This window comes from Brachyistius frenatus, unplaced genomic scaffold (genome assembly GCF_029030835.1).
Source record: "Brachyistius frenatus isolate BFR_SWC_R1_liver_20210118 unplaced genomic scaffold, ASM2903083v1 Contig_385, whole genome shotgun sequence".
NCBI lineage: Eukaryota > Metazoa > Chordata > Actinopteri > Embiotocidae > Brachyistius > Brachyistius frenatus.
Genome location: NW_027210984.1, coordinates 133208 through 154010, shown reverse-complemented (window position 1 = coordinate 154010; position 20803 = coordinate 133208). Strand labels below are relative to the sequence as shown.

Below are 20803 nucleotides of genomic sequence, written 5' to 3'. Positions count from 1 at the left end.
AGTTCTCACTTACTCATTTACAAATACACATATGATTATTAGCACGAGTCACATCAAAATAAAACACCAAAATGTTAACACATCGATGCAAAACAGATATGGAGTTTGCACATTCTTTCTCTCTTTCCCAGTGTCATAGATGAGGACAAACACGTGCACTGCTCAAAAGTAAGGAAGGCATGACTTTTTCATGATCTCATTGGTCCTTCGTGGGGCTTTATGATGATATATTAATCAAGGCAATAAGTCACAATGTAGGGACAGTCATTAGAACTATACCTACACCCAGTGGAGTCATCACTACTCTACTTCAACAGACTAAAAAGGGAAGATGGAAGGAAGATAGAAAGATAAGAAGAAGGAAAAAGATGGCTGGGTTGAGTTGAAAGCACCAGATTGTTCCAGTGAAGTTTTGAAGAAAAATGATTAAGAATGTCTTCTCATGTCCTGATCTCACCGCGTGGCGGTATTTGAATTATGAATCTTAAAGGAATAACTTAGCATTTTTGAATGTACACTTCTTCACTTTCTTCTCAAAAGATACAAAGATTGGGAAACGGGGGAACAATCAGCCTGAACTCAGTCCAAAGGTTAAAAAAATTTTTTAAAAAAAATTCTTATCAGCACGTATATAACTCATTAACTGAAGTGTAGAAATGACAATTTGTTGTTTCGCGGGGGGGTTATTAGGCTAATATTAAACAGACAAATGTGAGAGCGGTCTACAGTTTCTTATTCAAGAAAACAAACAAGAGGATTTCTCAAAATGTTAATTATGAGAGTAGCTCAAAAAGTTCAGAGACTGCTCCTGTTGTGCGCAAATGCCGCTCTGCACCGTGACACACAGACAGACTATAACCTTCGTGAGTAAGCAAGTTAGTTTTGTCACGTGATCAAAATCAGCACTTGAGTTACACATGATTTTTTTTGAGCAGTGTTCCAAGTCCGTCTACGCGGCCGGAGGGCGTACATTCAATTTTGAGTCAAACTCTGAAAATCGGCAACAGAGACCTTTAACAAGTCGATGGCAATGAGGCAATGAACCTGGAGATGTGTTTTGAGTGGCATTCACGTTTCCGCGGGGAAGAACATCACCGTCCAGAACCGAAAAAGGTGCATCAGGTCAGAAGCAACCAGTTTGGAGGTTTTTTTTTTTTTTTTCACATTTGTGCATCGTGAATTCGTCCCCCCCGGGTCAGACTGTCAACACCGAGTTCTACTGGTCACAGTTCTGAGGCGTATAGGGGAAAACATTCAGCACTGTGGCACAATGGCACTTGGGTTCTCTCCTACTTGACAATGTACTCACTCACAGCGCAAAACACACAAGTTTCTCGGCCACAACAACACAATCGTCGCTCCTCAAAAACGCCAATGCTCGCAGGCCACTGCTCATAAATCCATGTGTAACTCGGGTGCGGATTTTGATCAAGCGACGAAACTTTGGAGTACTTACTCGCAAGGTTTACAGCTCCTCTGTGCCCGGTACACATTGCGGCGCTGCAAGCCTTTCGCGCGCAACAGGAGCAGTCTCAGAACTTTGTCATCCATCCTTGTTTACTTTTTGAATAGTCTAGTAATAGATCAACTCTTGAAACATGGATATGAAATTGCCTTAACGACTGGAACGAAAGCTTGGAGATTCACAAGAGAACCTGCACGAGTAAAACATGTTTGGGATCCACAAATGTATGCAATAGTAAAAAGGTCCGAGATAATGTATCTATCACATCAGATACTGACACTGGTTTGAGAATGTGGATGTTAATGCATCAAAGATACACACGGAGTATTAAAAAAAAAACACAAAAAAAACAACAAAAAAAAGTTGAAGGACATCCACTCTTTGCAAAAAAACAAAACAAAAAAACAACTTGCATTCAATACCATACAGAGAGCTAGCCACAGGGGTGGCTCATCACATGCAAACACCAGCTGCTGAGAAGCCAGCTTTTTGGGGCCTCATAAAACCAACAGCAAAACAAGAGGGGAGGGAGTGGAATGAGGCAGGGGGCATGAGACATGGGCACAGTCAGAGGTATGGATGGCTGAGCTCCATACAGGAAGGAGACGCATCCAGTAAAGCTTTTCAAGATATCCTCCTCCTCTAACCTTTATACCAAACACAGCAACCACAACAAGTCTGCACAAGCGGGAGACCGACAGTGTGTGTGTGTGTGTGTGTGTGTGTGTGTGTGTGTGTGTGTGTGTGTGTGTGTGTGTGTGTGTGTGTGTGTGTGTGTGTGTGTGTGTGTGTGTGTGTTTTTGTGCGAGTGCGTGCATATAAAATGCATCTCCTTTATAGAAAACATACTCAGTGTGTGAGAGTTACTAATGCAAGTATGAGGTGGTTGTGATGTGACTGTGAGCAGATGGAGAGAGAGTTCAGAGTCTGCAATCCAACTGATTGGCATGTGACCAAACTCAGTCCTTTTCCTTCCTGGGAGACAACGCGGATGAGCATCCCTGTTTAGCATGTCGTAGGGGGTTTGGGTGAAGGGCACAAGGCAGGGTCAGGTGATGTAATGAGGTTGGACACAGTCAGAAAGGGATCAAACAGAATGGGAGATGAAGATAGACGCAGATACAATGACCAAGGATTGACGGGCGGACCCTTCGGACCCTAACTCAACCCCCGGGCACCAGAATGAAAAATGAGGGCTCTCTCAAATGGAGTCGTTTCACACATAAGGAACCAAAGTCTCTGGGATACAAACACACACATTCATTGACAAGAACACACACACAGAAAAAAAACAGCACAATCCTTTGCCCCGACTATACAGTATGTTCAGAGTGAAATCAATGAGCACCAAAGGGATCGGGCGTGGATTTCTATGTGAATTCCTTATGCCTGAAGGTTAAGTGAGGAAAAGGAAGGGATACGGAGGAGAACATAGCAGAAGGGAGGAGAATAGAGCAAAGAGGAATGGTGGAGAGAGTTTTGTGGAGAAAGAGGTAAGTTTCCTGACACTGAATGCACTGTGGAGCCCTCTTACCAAGAAAAGTGGAAAGCAAGAGTCTGTTCTTCAAAGAGAATATGCATGGCGTGGAGAGCACCGCTCTGGTAACAATAAGGTTGTAAAATCTTTATCTCCACAGGCTCCTTGCATGGCTCACCTTGACCTGATGGCTGGAGTTCTGTCTCTGCTCTTGTACCTATAGTATTTTCTCTCTGAATGAACACCCCCCATCATTCTCTTCGCTCCAGCAATCTATAACCTCACTCTCACTATTTGTTATTTTCCCCTTCCACTTCTTCCCCTCAGCTCCGACTAGCTCTCCAGCCTTCTAACTCCGCTTTCTTTTCATCCTCTCTCATGGCTTGTACTGCCTATGCCCTTACCCTTCTCTAGCTTCTTATATTGTTCCTATATAGATTCCTAAACTTTTTCACCTTGCGTCTTTATTCCTTGGCTTCTGACCTCCTCAGGGAGCAACAAGTCTCATCTTATTTTTTTTCCACTTCTGCTCTCTAGCGGTCTCCTGATTTCTCATATCTGGTCTCCTTCTTCCTTTCTCAGTATTTAGTTCAGACTGTGACGCCCTTGCAGTTCTCCTAACGGTGAAATGCATTAAAAAATAAATAAATAAAAATGTAAATCAACGTATTGCGCACTAACTGAAACTGTGAAACTATCGATGCTCATGTCAACAATTTTTTATTTCAACATGATCAGCTTCCTCAAACAAGAAGTCACGACAAACAGAATCCTTAACTACAATCAAAAAAAGCTCAACCTAGGAAATGTGTAAAAAGAGTAAATACTGTGTTCACATGTCAGGCAACTTAATCAAAACACCTAAATACAGCAATCTGTATTTTAATAACACTAAACGTCGCATCTTCCATGTAAACACACTCACACACCACGCGTATAAAAAAAAAAAAAGTACAAAAACAGAATGTGACCTACAGCACCCACTGCTTTCAGCCAACCACAGACATGCACTGCCGCAGTGCATTGTGGGGAACTAATTAGCATGAAGGACTGTGGTCTCTGAGCAACCATGACCTGCAAGCTGAGCTCGAACTTCCTCCTTGCGCGTTCTCCACCTCCATGCCTGAGGCGCTGTAGAGAAGGTGTAGTCACTGGTGCGTTGAAATGCAGCCCAAATGATCAGTAACTCAGGGGAGTTAAGAGAGACGAGAGGAGGGAAATGTGGGTATTTCCTTAGCCAACAGTGTTTCTGAATTTGTGCCCGTCTGTGTGCATTCGGTGCACGGGTGAAGTCGGCAAGGTGCGACGTCGGATTGACTGCAATCGTCCACGTCTATCATTGTTCTGCTCCTCACGCTTCCCTCTTTGTTCCTGCTGCTGCGTGCGCTCCTCCCGGGCTTGTCTCCGCTCGGTGTGGTCCACAGCAGAGCCCTGTGGTGTTTTGCTCCTGACTAATCAAACTAGTCAGTGTCACTGGGCAGCCTCATCTAAAACACATGGCCATGTCAGTTCCCTTTACGCGCCAGCTTTTCAATGTTTAGCAGGTTCCCAGATTAACTGAAAGAGACTCAAGGCCTCAGCTCAGACAGACCACAGAGACGGAAGAGAAGGACAAGAAATGCGAGAGCGCATTTGAATCTATGATTGCTATAAAAGTGTGTCTTTTTTGTATTGGTCACATTATTACTCGCACATAAATGTGAATGTAAATTCAATGTAACCACGCGGAGCTCCAGAGTGCACAGTATTTGTATATATATATATATTATTTTTTTTACAGTACTCTATTATATGTGGTTTTGAGAGTGGTTTGTTTATTTATGTACGTGTCAAAACCAATGTGTCCTCATGTCACTCCTACCCTTGACTGCAAGGTGACAGTGTGTGCACATATTCCCATAGTTTACCTCGTAGAGCAGGCATCCTAGCGACCAGATGTCAGATTTGAAGTTGTAGCCGTTTTCATGTATCCTCTCCGGTGACATGTAGTAAGGAGTACCCACTGGAGCACAGAGGGGGGGAGGAGGAGGGGAGGAGAGAGGAGGAGAGGGGTGTGAGGAGAGGTTGAGGGGGGCAGGTAGAAATATGAAAGGAGAAAAGGACAAAAGACAGATTGAGCGTTAACATTTTGCATTACAAACCCACGCTAGTCATCTTATGAGCAACATCGCTGACACAGCTCACGCAGAACAGGAAAGCAGGTGAGGAATGGAGGTGTCCACTCACAACTGTGAGAGGCTGCAATATTAAATATATTTTAGCTAGAGCACCATAAAAAAGGAGGGACTCTGACTCGGTTCATTCTAAATCAGCTTAAGTAAGATGATATTGAATGAGGTTAGATATCATCATACATACTCAAGAGTGGTGCATGCAATTGTACAAGTACCACAAAGTTGCGTACAGAAAGCATACCCGCACACACAAAATATACATAAATCAGTTTTGATTACTGTGGCTCAGTAATGATCTGAAACAGTAGTCTGAGAATACGCCCAGGGAGCAGCGGTGGAGCCTTAAAAGCTGGCCCGTTTCTGGTTCTGGTTTTGAAACTCAAGAATCCCAAACTGCCATGGCGAATGGCAGAGCTCCAGAAAATCAGACCATCACCCAACTGGACACAAAGAGGAACCACAGCTCAACATCACATCTATAACACACTGCAGGAAGCTTTGGAGATTTGCCGTTTCCTTAGCCGAGTTTGACTGGCTGCTTTTTTTTCATCTGCTTTCTGTTTATTGTGATTTCCCATGTAAAAGTCTATCAAGCACATCCAGCAGAGGTTTTTTATTAATCACATATGGTTAAAGGATGGAAATTTCACCAGCACAGTGCTGGGAAGCTTCCAGACTGCACTCATTCCACATCCTCTTGAGCAAACGTGAATGGAAGCTTACTGAAATATAAAGATAACAGCTGAACAGGCTCTGCTGAGTCTGTACAACATCAGCAGCATCGTTGCACATGTCAGTGTGTGTGTGTGTGTGTAGGCTACATGACAGAGCCTGTGCTTTTACGTGTCAAAATAATCAGCATCTTGGAAACTTGGGATCCATACTGAAAACTAATTTTGTTGTGCTGAAATATTTAAACTTAGATTACTAATTACATTTCTTAGACTTCATCTTATATTTTTTTTGACCGTCGATGACCATCTACTTGTCAGAAATGAAGTGAAACCAATGTTCCCTCGAAGCAAAAAGTATCCAGTGCTACACCATGAAAAAGATCATAGGTTTTCAGTCCAATCAAACATGACATCAGCTCCTTTTACTTCCTTCCTCCAGAGCTGATGGCGTTATCACATTTATGAAATAGTCTTGGCTGAAAGGGAAAATTAGAGATCTTTTGTGCACGCGCGCACGCACGCACGCACGCACACACACTCAACTAATGTAATTACAATTAATAGAACTATTACAGAGGGGGGCCATTAGAATTGAAGTCAATGGGAACTGAAATAAAAGCTAGCACTTTTAATTTTGGTGCAGCTCTAATTGGGTGGAGAACACATGCTTTTATCTTAAATGTGTGATTTTGAATAATGAGGTGTTACCTGTCATTGCAAAAATAAATCAGCAAGGGGAAGAATACGGGTACTGGGGGATCGCTCTTTTAATTGGTCATCAGGTTGGTATTGTGGTTTACGTGTGTTCGTGTGTCTGTGTGTGTACGTGCGTGCGTGAGATGAGAGGTCTCATGGTGCGGTCTGTTCAGGCTCCCCTAACATTCATTATTAGTTGATTAAAAAGAATCAGCCTCTCTTATGCTAATACTTGCATAAAAAAGGGAGCCGCGCTAGGCTCAGGCTCCTTCAGCATGCTGAATTAAGGGCACATTACTTATTCATGCAAATAAATTGAAAGTCATGTTGGGATTGATTTCCATTATTGTGAATAGCAATGACAACACTGTATTCTGTGCCTAACAGGATAAGCGTTGTTGTATAGGAGGTGAGCCACTATAAAGAACGGCACGCTTCTAAACCCCTGCTGAACATACTGTAAAATCAACCGTAACCTGTGTCTTTGTAAATACATTTATTGATTTGATAGCAGAGGCGTGCTGCCATTTCCTTATTAACACTTTAAACCTAAACCTTTTGCACGACCATTTCTATGCTGCAAAACATTTCAGAGGGAGTTTCCTGTAATGGTGTACGTCTTCTCTATTCAGTGCTCTCTTAACAGTTTTATATTTCTGCATTTTGTACAGCTAGTTAGATTCTGCTGGACTCCAAATGGCAGAATTATTGTTTGAAAACCTCTGCTCCATCATAACAAATACAACATACACAGATGTGGGCAGCAACGCAGCCAGACTGAACCAGTACTCATGAGACGATCACTGTACTTCCCTTATATTCCCATTACGTTGTTCTTTTTTTCTATATGTCCTGCTGAGCTCTCACCTCCCCACCCCCCTCCAAATTTGGCTCCCCGCCTACCTCTCTCTGTTCATGACTCGCTTGCTTGCCTTTATAAGATAACCTAGTCTTTATATACTCTTTTAAATGTTCATAATTATTTCCAACATCAGCCTACAAGCAAAGTCTAAATCCGTCCCCTCCTCTCTTTTTCCCCACAGTGCTCATCGTTAACACCTTTCTCATTACAGGTGTTAATTGCAGGTATATTATATTACTTATTAATGCCAATTGGCAGTAATAAGAAGGAAGTTGCTCATTCCTCTCATGATTGCATCAGCTTCCTTTTTACTACAATTTTTTTGTTCTTTTTCTCTTTAATCCAACTCTTGCTTTAACCCTTCGTACCCCTCCTCAGCACTGAAATTGCGTCGTGGTTGCCTTTTGCATGCTTGTGTGTCTTTTTGTCATTCTTATATCTACGAGACTGGACGTACAGTTGTGTGTGTGTGTGTGTGTGTGTGTGTGTGTGTGTGTGTGTGTGTGTGTGTGTGTGAGTGTGTGTGTGAGTGTGTGTGAGTGTGTGAGTGTGTGTGTATGTAGACTGCTGAGCAGCTGAGTTGAAAGCCTGGAAGCTGACAGGCTGTATGCCTGGACCTCCATCTCAGCTCCACCACCCTGCTCTACTGTTCAGCTGGGTGGCTGGGCTCATTACATACCCACGCAATTGTACATGCACACACACGCGCGCGCACGCACGCACGCACGCACGCACGCACACGCACACGCTCGCACACACACACACACACACACACACACACACACACACACACACACACACGCGCGCGCGCGGTCTTTCTTTCTATCCCTCTCTCTCACACTTACTTTCCTTTTTCTCCTCCATTTTTTGTCACGTTGTCATATTCTCTGCTCTTCCTCTGCTCGCAACTTTTTTCTTTCCCTCTGCATTCTTCTTTTCTCCTATTTTTTTCTTCTTCTGTCATTCTGTCAAACACTTCTCTTGCACCTGGGACATTCTACCTTTCTTTTTTCTGTTTCTTTGTCACCCATTCTTCTATTTCTTATGCTCCTTTCTTTTTCTGACATGTTGCTTTCTTCTCTCTCCCTCACTTCACTCTCACTATTCGCCGTCTTCTATTCTCCACTTCCCGTTTTCCCTCACCTTATCCATCTCGCTGCTTCACCCACACCTTCGGTCTTTCTCTGACTAAGAGTTAAAGCGCCACAAGGAGGGACAGAGGGGAGGACACAGTAAGACACAGAAACAGCAGCAGGAGAGAGGGAGAGGTGACAAAGAACGACAGAGGAGATCTGCTATTTGAAACACACAGCAGGAAATGTCAAGTGGAGAGCCGGGGAGAGAGGAAGCGTGACGCACTCCGGGTCCCTCGAGTCGACAGGTCATGCTAACCTACAGACATCATCTGCTTCTACAGCACAAGATCAAGCACAGATATCTGCATGCAGTTGAGAAATTGACAAACAACTTACATTCGTACATCACATGTTTTTTTTCCTTGATGAAATATGACAATGAGACAGCGAAGATGGTTGGAACATCTTTCCTTGAAAAACTGTACGAGTGTACTTTGGAGAACTCGTGCCGTTTTAAAAAGGGTGGTTCCCCCTAATTTGGTTATAATTTAGTTTTTGTTTTATTTGTTGCACTTTGAATGAAGTTAAGCGATAACAAAAACTACTCGTGGCATTGCACTGAAATAAATATGACTTGCTTTCATACCTAACTCGGAGAACTATCTTGATTGCTTCAGATCAATGAAGAGAGTATTGAGTTTGACCCCTCTGCTTGTGAGGCTGCCTGTCCTCTGTCAGCCTAAAGAGGGTGCTGTGGACTCAGCATTTAATGAGCAATCACAGATGCTTTCACCGCGCTCTGTCGGCACTGCAGGATGCTTAGTTGATAGGGGCTTCTGTTGAGTTGATCATGTGATTCACACGTTCTCAAAGGTTGGGCTGCTGCTGCAGTGGGGAGGCTGAGAATAACACGCTGTTTGTGGTAATAACAGTTTGACATAGGGAAGTGAGACAGCGTGAATGGCAGTACTTATATTTGTCTCGGAAACTCGATTTTCCATTCTATGCAGCAGCTGATGTTTGTTGGTCTCACTGGGGCGAATTAAAACCAGTGTAACAATCTCCACGACAAAGATGCGTGTCACATTATATTATAAACTAAATAAAGTATTAATTCAAATACTATCATTACAAAAAACCCTATCATAAAAGGCACAAGGAGAGAAAAAAGTTGCAGTTGTTTTTTAGTTTTTACTGTGTTATGGCAAGCAAACCTGATCATTTACATGGAATGAGCAGCCACTGCTTGTTTCTGTCTGTGCTGTTGCTAAAAGGAGTTTCACCTGAAAAAGAATTGGGAGAATAATTTTGTTTGATATCATGAAAGTTTTCTATTAATGATTACATGATTCAAACAAGAGATTTGATGATTTCAGTGTTTTTGTTTACCACACGTCTGTTTAGTTTTGTTTGACTCAAGTAGTCAGTGATTGAAGAACACGTAAATATGGAAGAAGAAACCATTTTTACAGGTGGATTTTTTTTTTTTTTTTTTACTGTTTCTGTTATTTGACTTCTTCACCAAGTTCTGTCCTCATTTCTGGGGACATGTTGGTGGTATAAAATTGTGCATTCAACAAATGCAATTGAATGCAGTGTTTTCTGATCCCATAAAGGCCTTTTCCCTTTATTGTAATAGCACAGCAGAGATAAACAGGCAGCAAGGGGAAGTGTAAATGTGACCCCAAACTCTCAGTTCTCAACAATTTATCCATTGTGCTCTGACCATCTCTTGGCTTCACATCATACACTATTACACTAATAAACAGACAGATGCAGAAAGGCAAACTGTAACAGTAGGTAAAGTGATGAGGGCTGGTAGGAAATGGCTGTAAACAAACTGTAAAGAGGTAGACTTGTTTTTCTTTTAAACTTGGACACACTTGAAATGAGGTAGGTGTGTTCATTTGTGTTAGACCCTGTGCCTCCTGTGAAGAAAGGCAAACTACAAGTTTTCACTGACAAGACAAGCTTTAAGTATTCCCTGTTATTTTGTTTCATCATAAAAGCCACTTCTTAAGAGTTATGGCCATGACTTCTAAAGATTTACAGTACGAGGCCCATCATGATTCAACATCCTGTGCATTAAAGAGTGCATTTCACCATATGGTATCATTCTGTTTGTCAGCTCGTTCAGTCTCAGGTTTAGCACACACTTATTTTGTGTTAAGTGTTAAATTAAGCCAAATGGACAAGTCTTAATTACCGTGGCAATTTTGAACGACAACTCACTTCTTTGAACAAAAATTTAGTGCTATATGATTTTATTTTGATTTTAAACACACCCATCAATGTTAACAATAACCCTGATTGTAAAGCTGGCCGACTTGTTTTACGGCACACAGTCACAATCAGAGCGGTGTGTTGCCAGCCTCAGTCTTCATCTGTTTTAGGGTTAAAGGTCAAGGCAACAGGAAACGGCTAAGTGGCTTGCGAAGGGGCTGGGCACAGCACTGGCCAGGCAGAATGACTACATGACACATGGCTATGGCCTCACCAGGCCTAATGAAACACATCCAACACTAGGAGAGGACGGGGGGTTGCTGTGTGTGTATTCACATGTGTGCACACTTCGTAAGTTACCTAGTGAGTGAGCAGCAGTTGTTTTGGAGCTGAAGAACCGTCCCAATCCCAAGTCTCCAAGTTTGACTACTCCAGTAGCTGTGATGAATACATTGGCTGGCTTGATATCTGTGAGAAGAGAAGAGAAGAGAAGAGAAGAGAAGAGAAGAGAAGAGAAGAGAAGAGAAGAGAAGAGAAGAGAAGAGAAGAGAAGAGAAGAGAAGAGAAGAGAAGAGAAGAGAAGAGAAGAGAAGAGAAGAGATTGTAGTCTTTACTTGCAAAACATAACTGGATTACAGTCATAAATGTATTATTAAAAAACATAATTTCAGTTAATGTGGGCGTTAGCAGGCTGTTTTCTGAAGTAATGTTTATATGACCCGCATCAGCCTTTGAAATTTACTGCTCCTGTATAATTGTGAGCGGCTTTTGAATAGGCGGTGTCTGCTAAGTGGTCGTTAAAGCTCAGAGCTCGGGGTTCATTAGTGTCCCTGTACCCTAATCAAAGTCAGTCCAAACGGAAGTACATCACCTGTAGCTAAGTGTGTTTTTCCGTGTGTGCTGCAGCTTATGCACATGAATCCAGGACTTGATTTGACTGGGCCCTATTGAAAGCATGTGGGCCCATAAACACTGTGTTCTCTGGTCTATGTATTATTTAACACCTATACTTAAGCCTCCTGTCATATGAAACAAGGTCATTCACACCAAAGAAAATTCACTGACTTTATGTACCTTTTTTATTCTTAAGAGTTTAAAATGGGCAGGAGTAAAAGTATTAGATGTTTCACTCTGTTAATGCACATAATCTAATTTGGGGCAAGGCAAAGTATAGGCAACTTCTTGAGATCAATTAACAAACATCCATTTAGTATGCTATTAAAAAGTACTTTCAGAGACTGCTGAGACAGATCATCGATCATCATTTTCATATTTTGTAAGCGATTTGCTACTATTGTCTGATAATACACTTGGGAACACGTTTAATTTCATGTGAGGTTTCCTGCGTCTCCAGATTAAGGCCACCAAAGCCAGTGAGTTGCAGGAAGTTTCTTGTTGCTGCCATGCAAAGATGAGTGCAAATTATTCTTTTAGTTCTGTAAAACATTCAGAAACTGGTCATAATGTAAGAAATTTCAAATATATATATATTTATTTTAAAAGAATTTTCATACACTTAAATAAATAACTCCTGTAATTATTTGTATTAATATATATGTGTGTGTGTGTGTGTGTGTGTACATCAACACTACCTCTGTGCATGACTCTCCGGGAGTGCATATGTTCAAGCGCACTGCATAGCTGGACAAAGTACTTCCACACTGTTCTCTCTGGGATGAGCCTTCTCTGCTTCTTAAAGTGCTGTGAAGTACACACGTGTACACACACACACACACACACACACACACACACACACACACACACACACACACACACACACACACACACACACACACACACACACACACACACACACACACACACACACACACACGCACCAAATCAGATAATCAAAATTAACATTGGCATGCAGCTGCAGGAAATGGCAAGTCAAATATTTCAATGTATGTGTGCGTTTATACGGTATCCTTCCCCATTTTCTGACTCCACTACTAATGCAACCCAGACCACTCTCCTCTGGTCTGTCCCTAACCGAGCTCCGTCTCATTTTCTCTACGGCCTTCAATGGAAAGCAAATGCATTCTCAGGAACACAAAGAAGAAATTTGTGGTACCTTCCAAAAAAAAAAAAACTCCCATCTGGCACACAACACTTTAGTTAGGTACAGCTTTCAGTGGAACAGTGCTTCCTGTTGTTTTTAAAGCTTATTTATGTATTTATTTATGTATGTACTTTGGAGGGCTGAGTGAGTTGTTCCTAATCATCAAGGTTATGGCCCCTCTCCAGAAAAGTCACTGTGATGACAGAGCTTCAACTTAGACATAATGGCTTATTGATCCCAAAAAAATGAAAAACCGATGATAGGAACTCCTCCTTAAACAGCAGTGGAGCTGCAGTGCAGACTGAGAAGATGTAAGAAGTATGGCTACCATCAGGGTTTTATGGGGTGTCTTTGTGGCTCCATAATGCAGGCAAGAAAAGCCTGGACTAGTCTGTTTGGAACACAGCCACATACATGACAATTTCAATTTAAGCATTTAGCAGAGGCTAAAGAGGCTGTAGTACAACACTACAGTAAGTTAGCATCACAAAGGCATCCACAGGACAGGGGCTTCATAAATCAGACCTATACAATTAGCAACTGCTGCAACCTTAATCAAGTAAAGTATTCAGGGTATTTCTTTGATACACTGCATGTGTGTACTGTACAAGTAAATACATATATTATGCATACAACCTGTTTATATGTACATATGCACGACACCACATAATACAGAGCAGCAGAATCCAGCAGTAAGAAAAAGTTTAATGTTTTTATGTTGAGTGTTCAAAGTTGATGTGGCGGTCCTATATCAGGAACCATCATATTCCTGTTGCATTTCCTTCTGTATCAGCTAAATGAGTACAAACAAGAAATGAGAGAGAATCGTGATCTCATTTTATGTAAGGATGGAGCAGCCCGAGTAAGAAGTAGGTTGTTCTACTATAGAACAACCAATGTCATTTCCTGTGAGGTCAGGGGGCAAAGAGGAGGACAGGACCGTTAGAATTACTGACTACAGTAAATCTAAGCAATGAGAGACACAGCACAAGAGTAAGACAAACAGAAAAGGAAAAGAGAGAGATTGATGGAGATACGGTAAATACTGAAATAATGGGATGTAGTAAACAAAATGATGTAGGTGATGGTAGGACATGCAGACAATGAAGGAAGGTGTGAGAGGAAGAGAGGGATGGAGATAGGTGGAGAGATGGAGAGAAGGAGGGACAGACCTTGGCCTACATCCAAACAAAGCCTCAGTGAGGAACCATTCTTCTCTTGCCCTCCCATTTCCATATCAGAGGACTGTTTGATGTCAATGGGGGAGCACATAGACGCCCACCAACACCACCACCACCACCCCTCTTCTCCATGCCTTTAACAGCAAACACTGCACATGCAATATTCTGTAAGTGCATGCAAATCAAGGACCTTTTGATTTCATTTGAATTCTGAGATGGTCAGAGAGAGAGTAATAGAGAAGTGTGAGAGAGAGAGAGAAAGGAGGAGAGAGGAGTGTGCAGGACGAGAAATCAAAAAGAATAAAAAATGTTAAATTCATGCACGGATGGGGGGGGGGGTGGGGGGGGTGGTCTGTTTTACATATGGCACACTGTACGAACGTGTTTACTTCATATTATGGCCCAGGGAAGGGGGAGGGTGGGGGGGGTGTTAGGGGCTGAGCCCTGGCATGCACCTCTGGACTGCCACTGTTACACTGGAAAAACAAATCATTTAGAACGGTGCAGAGGACAAATGGTGCAGAGAAGAGGCGTGTACATACGAGTGCGTGTTGTCAGCAGCCATAAGGATATGACACAGCTTGAATGCTCCCAGAATCCTCGGTAGCCCACCTAAGATAGTCGTGACGCTCAGTGGTTTGTTATCTTACCTCTTCAGGCTGCCATGTTACATCTTTGTAAAGTGCATCTCTTAACATACGTGTGTGTGCGCGCGCCCGCGTGCGTGTGTTGTGTGTTTTGTGTGTGTGTGCGTGCGTGCGTGTGCTCAGCCTGCCATGTTCACTCTCTTGTACCACTAATCCTCGCCTCTCCTAATTTGCTGTGTTGAACTGTGCGGATGTGGAGCTGCTGAGTATGACTGCAAACAGCTTGTCGAGCTGTACTGATACAACGCTGCAGCATCATTTATGCATGGGAGAGGACCAGGCTTTTTACATGCACACCACTAATTTGCTATACTGGCAGGTTTTTATGATAACTGGGGGTTTGGTCTAACTCAAAGACTCAAAACAGGGTGAGCTTTGGATGTAATCGCGAGCACTTTTGAACAACCCTGTTCTGTCTTCTGCTCCAATTTCAATTGCAGGGCAGATTTGTTTGAATGAGATTTTGCAGGAGGTAAAAAAAAAACTATAAACAAAACTGCAAGTGTCCCACAATGAGTAATAACAATATCTTCACAAATAACAGCTTTTCTGGCAACTACCTCCCCTCAAGATTTATTGATTTAAAATTATATATATATATATATATATATATATATATATATTTTTTTTTTTTTTTTTTTTCAAGATACAAGGCAAACATAAGATTAATTCCAGATTAGTTGTGCTCAGTTTGTTCACATACAGTACCCCAACATGCAACACATGCTGGAGTTTTATGACCATTAATCATCGGGTGATTTTTAACAATGTCCCTTTCATAGACTTGGCAGATGTCAGCACAAACTACTGGGATGAAAGGAGGTTGCAGGAGGCCTTATATTAGTTGGTTTTTGGTTTCAGTGTGGAACGGATGATTCAGATTGACTCAGTGTCCAGGTAGTCAAAATCATAAAACCACCACAACCCACAGACCTCCTGCCATCACTCAGCCTCGTCAGCAGTTTGTTGCTTCCATTACTGTTGACACTAAATAGTACGGCATCGGACTGTCAATGATTTTTGGCAGGTTTTATCTCTCAAGGCCTTGGCTTGAGTTATGCATCTCTAAGATGTTGTATTATATGAAAGTGCTTTCGGTTGGATGAACCACTGTCCACCCCGGAGGCTGTTATTTTTATGATGACTAACGACTCTGATTGCAGACTGAATGTTAAAGTAAAGCAGTGTTAATAGTGTAAATAAAAATAGATAAATAGCAAAACACAATAACATCTAATAAACCAAACAAACCACTGTCAATGTTGGTACGAGGAACGGGTCATGATCTAAAAATGTTTTTATTGTCATTTAAAAAAATACAAAATTTAACAGTTTATGTGACAATCATTTCGTCATATTTCCTTTGTTTTTAATCGGCGCCTGGTGATTGGCCTGCCTTATTATCTCCAGAAGGAGATGGTAATGAACCTAAAAGCTGTGTGTGTGTGTGTGTGTGTGTGTGTGTGTGTGTGTGTGTGTGTGTGTGTGTGTGTGTGTGTGTGTGTGTGTGTGTGTGTGTGTGTGTGTGTGTGTGTGTGTGTGTGTGTGTGTGTGTGTGTGTGTTGTGGGGAATTCTCTTACCTTGATCATACGGGAGAGGTCTCCAGCATCCGCTAGCTCCAGTACTATGTTCAGCTCATTGTCCTCAATAAAAGATGCATGGTACTTTATCACATTGGGGTGGTTCAATTGCTGTTGTGGAGGAAAAAAAAATAAGACGTGTCATTGAGAAAGACAAAAAAAAGTCCACAGAAGGCATGTTGGTGACACTTCTCACATTAAGAGCATCCTTGGCCACATTCCCCACTTCTTGCAAACTTATTACACGTTTTCTATCAAAGCAACCTCATCATAAGTAACTGAGGTTTATGTCATGTGCAACTCACTGTACTTTTATCTCCAATTAAAACAAACCCGTTAAAACCATACATGGATTCCATATTTTGTGCGTGTGGACCTAATGAGATGGTTTTGTCTTCAAGTGTGACAAAGCTGGATGACATGTCACAACAACCCCCCGTCTATTATGACAACAACCCATGTGTGAGACAGACGCGCGCGCACACACGCGCACACACACGCACGCCTGACAGGCTGACATGGCTGGCAGTCAGAAAAACAAGCATCCCAGGCTCATCTCTAGCTGAGATTCCTTCCTGTTGGTTGGTCAATAAGGCAGGAACAGCATTCCCAGTAGTAAACAAAAAGTTTCAATCCATCCAGAGCAAGACAAGAAAAAAAAAAAAAGGGGGGGGGGGGGGGCGAAGCGGTGAAGGGAAAGAAACAAATGACACAGTGACACAGACAAGCAAAAGGAATGCTGGCGACAGGGCGAGGGTAGGGAAAGAGAACAAAGGTGAGGAAGGGAAGAGGAACAGGAGAGGGATAAGGTAAGCTGCTGAGGTAGAGGCGGGGGTGGGGGGATGAGGGCGGTGGGGGTGTGTGTGAGGGGGTGTGGAGAGCTGGAGCCGTGATGTGAGCAGACGGAGTGGTGTGACACGCGTCCTCCGCTCGGCTCCGCTCTGCTTTCTCTGCTGTGATTAAAGAAATGTTCATGCTCCGGATGATGCCGAGAAGAGGGGAAAGGAGAGCGCAGTACAGTACACTACGCTACACTACACTCTCCACTCCACCTCTGCATCCCTCCACAGTCCTCTTTCTCATTCGTTCTCTCTTTCCCCTTCCTCATGTCTCCATCTTTCCTTCTCCCTCCCATGTCCTTTCTTGCCAGATGTATTTTTGGCTCAGAATGGCAGTTCTGCACAGCTCCACACTGTAGCACAGCCAAGGAGTGATGACAAGTCCCCCCCCCCCCTCCATTCCCCCCATTTCCCTCCCCCTCCACAACCCACTCCTCTTCCACAACTTGAACCTCGGGCGGAGCATACAGAGAAATGAAGAGATATGTTCACATGCAGATGTTTATGTAAATGATGGATGGGACTCTCCTGCAATACAACAATCGTTCACTGGGAAATATCACATGGAGCCTTACATGATTATGTAATTACACATGCTGGCTGAGACCCACCAGAGTGTGTAATTACTTAATCATGCAAGACTGTGTGATATATTTGGTGAGCTGGTGATGTGTTTCAAAGAAGAACAAGATACCGTCTCATGCAATGTGATGGCACGGAATTAAACGTGCTGCTAAATGAATTTATAGTAAAACTATAAATGGAATGACTTGCTAATAGGAAGCTGCTGGTAGAAATACGTACAACAATTGCTTAAAAGATCTTCTGTTACATTCCAGTGTTTGTCAGCTAACGAGGATAAAGCACAAGCAGCGTCCGCTTCCTTTCCCCAGCAGAAATGAATGGCTTGCATGACATATTTTATATAAGATACTTTTTAATTCAATGAATAAGAATGCGAGTCGACAAATAAATGAATAGAAAAACAAAAAATGTACTGAACTTGTAAAATATACACTGAATGTTGAAACAATATGAGAAGACCTAAACATAAAACTGAATTTATAATGCGAGTATCAGGTTGTATAAAGCTGGTTGCAGCCAGTTCTCTGTCTTGTCAGTGAACCACTGGTATAATCCAATCAGATGCAGGACATACACACACATACCATACATGTCTACACAAATACATAACAAACACAAAACAGAGAAGCAAACTGACATCATTACAGCTTTTCAAGTGCTGATTAGGGCAGATCATTAGTCGGAAAACAATCCAGGCTTGATAGTAACCACAAGCGAGAGGATTATGCTGCTTTGGGATTTCAAGAATGGTGAAATTAGCAGATTGGCAGGGAACGGGCTATTTCTGTAACCAACATGCCTATCAATGAGGATTTAGACAAAAGGACACAGTGAGAAGTGAGACTCTCAAGTTGAAATCATCGTGCCAGAGCACGAAATTACAGATGAATGAGCAGATACAAACACAGACAGACAAACAAATAGGCATACCGTTAAAGAGCCATGACTGTGTGTGTGTGTGTGTGTGTGTGTGTGTGTGTGTGTGTGTGTGTGTGTGTGTGTGTGTGTGTGTGTGTGTGTGTGTGTGTGTGTGTGTGTGTGTGTGTGTGTGTGTGTGTGTGTGTGTGTGTGTGTGTGTGTGTGTGTGTGTGTGTGTGTGTGTGTGTGTGTGTGTGTGTGTGTGTGTGTGTGTGTGTGTGTGTGTGTGTGTGTGTGTGTGTGTGTGTGTGTGTGTGTGTGTGTGTGTGTGTGTGTGTGTGTGTGTGTGTGTGTGTGTGTGTGTGTGTGTGTGTGTGTGTGTGTGTGTGTGTGTGTGTGTGTGTGTGTGTGTGTGTGTGTGTGTGTGTGTGTGTGTGTGTGTGTGTGTGTGTGTGTGTGTGTGTGTGTGTGTGTGTGTAAGATCATGGGCGACTATGTGTGTCACTCCAGTCAGCCCATGCCAGTGTGCCTCTCATTATTCTGATTTGGCTGTGTCCTCCTGTTGGCCTGTCTAGTGGGGGATAAGGCAGAAGGACTGTCTCTCTCACACTCGCTCCTTTATTATCAGGCTGGCTGGGCAACGCAGGGCCAGGCAGAACTTCCATGTTCACTAGCAATCAGCTTACAGGATGAAAAGAAGGGAATAAAAAGCTCTGAGTAAAGAAAATGAGGCAAGAGGAGGAGACAGAGGAGGGATGGGTGGATGGTAAAGCAGAGCAACTGGCTAAAGAGGACAGAAGAGATAGAAAACAAGCGGAGGGTGAAGGAAGCAGCAGAACAGGGGTGGGGGGAGGATCCGTCTACTGAGAGAGAAGAAAAGGAAATATAGGAAATGCATAAAGGTAATGAGAAACACAGTCACCTGGAAGAGTGTGACATTTAACCTCGCCCTGACCCCTGCTAGGAGCTCCGAAATACAGATCAGACCAATCCCGCTGGCTCGTGTTATCAGGTCAATGATCTGCTACTCAGATTACAGCTCTCTACAGGGTCTCATCTGCATCCGAGTATCGCTGTCTTTGATTGGCCCAAAGAGCCCCAGGAGCTCTGCAATGAGGTGTTTGAGTGGCACTAACTAATTGGTTTTGTTTTCTTGTTTCCCCTCTCTTAACTTAAGTGTATGCGTGAGCGCGCAAGTGTGCACAACCGCCCGCAGTGCACACACTCGCACGCAGAAAGGCTGCATAGGCGGAGAGGAGCACGAGCAGAGCTGCGCGGACGCTCACGCGCACACAGTCGAGCAACGAACACGGAACTCTTGACACACGTCTGGGATCTTTCAGACAGGCAGGGATATTGAAGCTGTCGTTAGCGCGTTCATTAGTATTTGAGAGCAGCCCGGTTGACGCATGTTTAAGGTAGTTTAATAGATGAAACCACTTCGTTGGCGTAAAAAAAAAAAAAAAAAAAAAAAAAAGTAAAGCTAAAGTGAGGGAAGAGACACACGAGAGAGGCTGCTCAATTTCCATCCTGATGCACTGTTGCCCGGCTCTAAACATTACAAAAAGATTTTGTTTTGTTTTTTTTAAACAATAGCTTTGGCATTAAAAAAAAAAAAAAAAAAAGAAAGAAAAAAGAGCCAATGTGAGCCTGGAGGGTTGTAACACTGCAGTAACTCGGCGCGTGCGCGCACACACACACACACACAAGCAGAAAGCAATACACGCATACAAAACCGTCACACATGCATTCTTATTCACATTCTCGACGCACAACACACAAATCCATGCCGTCTGGTGCAGATCAATTGTTTTCCTGTGGTGGAAGGTCTCAGCTGAGGCACCTTAAGAGAACAGAGCGCAGCGCATGGCGCCGTCTCCCTCTCCTCTGGTTCTTTACCTTAAGGAGATCTATCTCTTTGATGCAATCTTGCCGAGCTTTGGCATCCATCAAGTCGAATATCTATCAAGAGATCAAAAGGGGAGAGAGAGTGATAGAGAGAGGACAGAGAGGGGTGTTATGACATATTCAAAAAAATTGTAAGATGGAGAGATGCAGAGAAACTGGGGGGCTGGGGGGGAACACACAAAAAAAACACTAAACAGAGAACATGGTTGCTGTTATCTGGAGGGTGGCACTGTAGTGACTACAGGTGTTTCACATCGGAGAAACGCGCACACATCCCCGTGTGAGGTGTATCGTAGGTGTGTCTATGCATACAGCACATGCTCAATCAGAGCAATTCTGATGCGTGCGTGACTCTGCGAGCTGTGAATACTGCATGTATGTGCATGTACTCGTGTATATGCACATTCACACAGAGAAATGCAGAGTCAGGTTGGGATGGTGGGCCAACATAGACAGTCACATTGCACTTCACATACAAATACTAAAGTGTCTGGG

General features: G+C 43.0%; 1 protein-coding gene across 2 annotated transcripts in view; it reads right to left on the bottom strand.

Moving 5' to 3' along the window:
* The window catches only part of nek7 (NIMA-related kinase 7), a 58605-nt gene that overhangs the window by 10382 nt on the left and 27420 nt on the right, over positions 1 to 20803 (bottom strand). For both annotated transcript variants that reach the window (XM_069724623.1, XM_069724624.1), the window contains 5 exons: positions 20300 to 20362; positions 16119 to 16229; positions 12240 to 12348; positions 11008 to 11115; positions 4850 to 4944 (listed from right to left, as the gene is read on the bottom strand). In XM_069724623.1, the coding sequence (XP_069580724.1) occupies positions 4850 to 4944; positions 11008 to 11115; positions 12240 to 12348; positions 16119 to 16229; positions 20300 to 20362 (486 nt within the window). The remainder of the gene's footprint in view (positions 1 to 4849; positions 4945 to 11007; positions 11116 to 12239; positions 12349 to 16118; positions 16230 to 20299; positions 20363 to 20803) is intronic.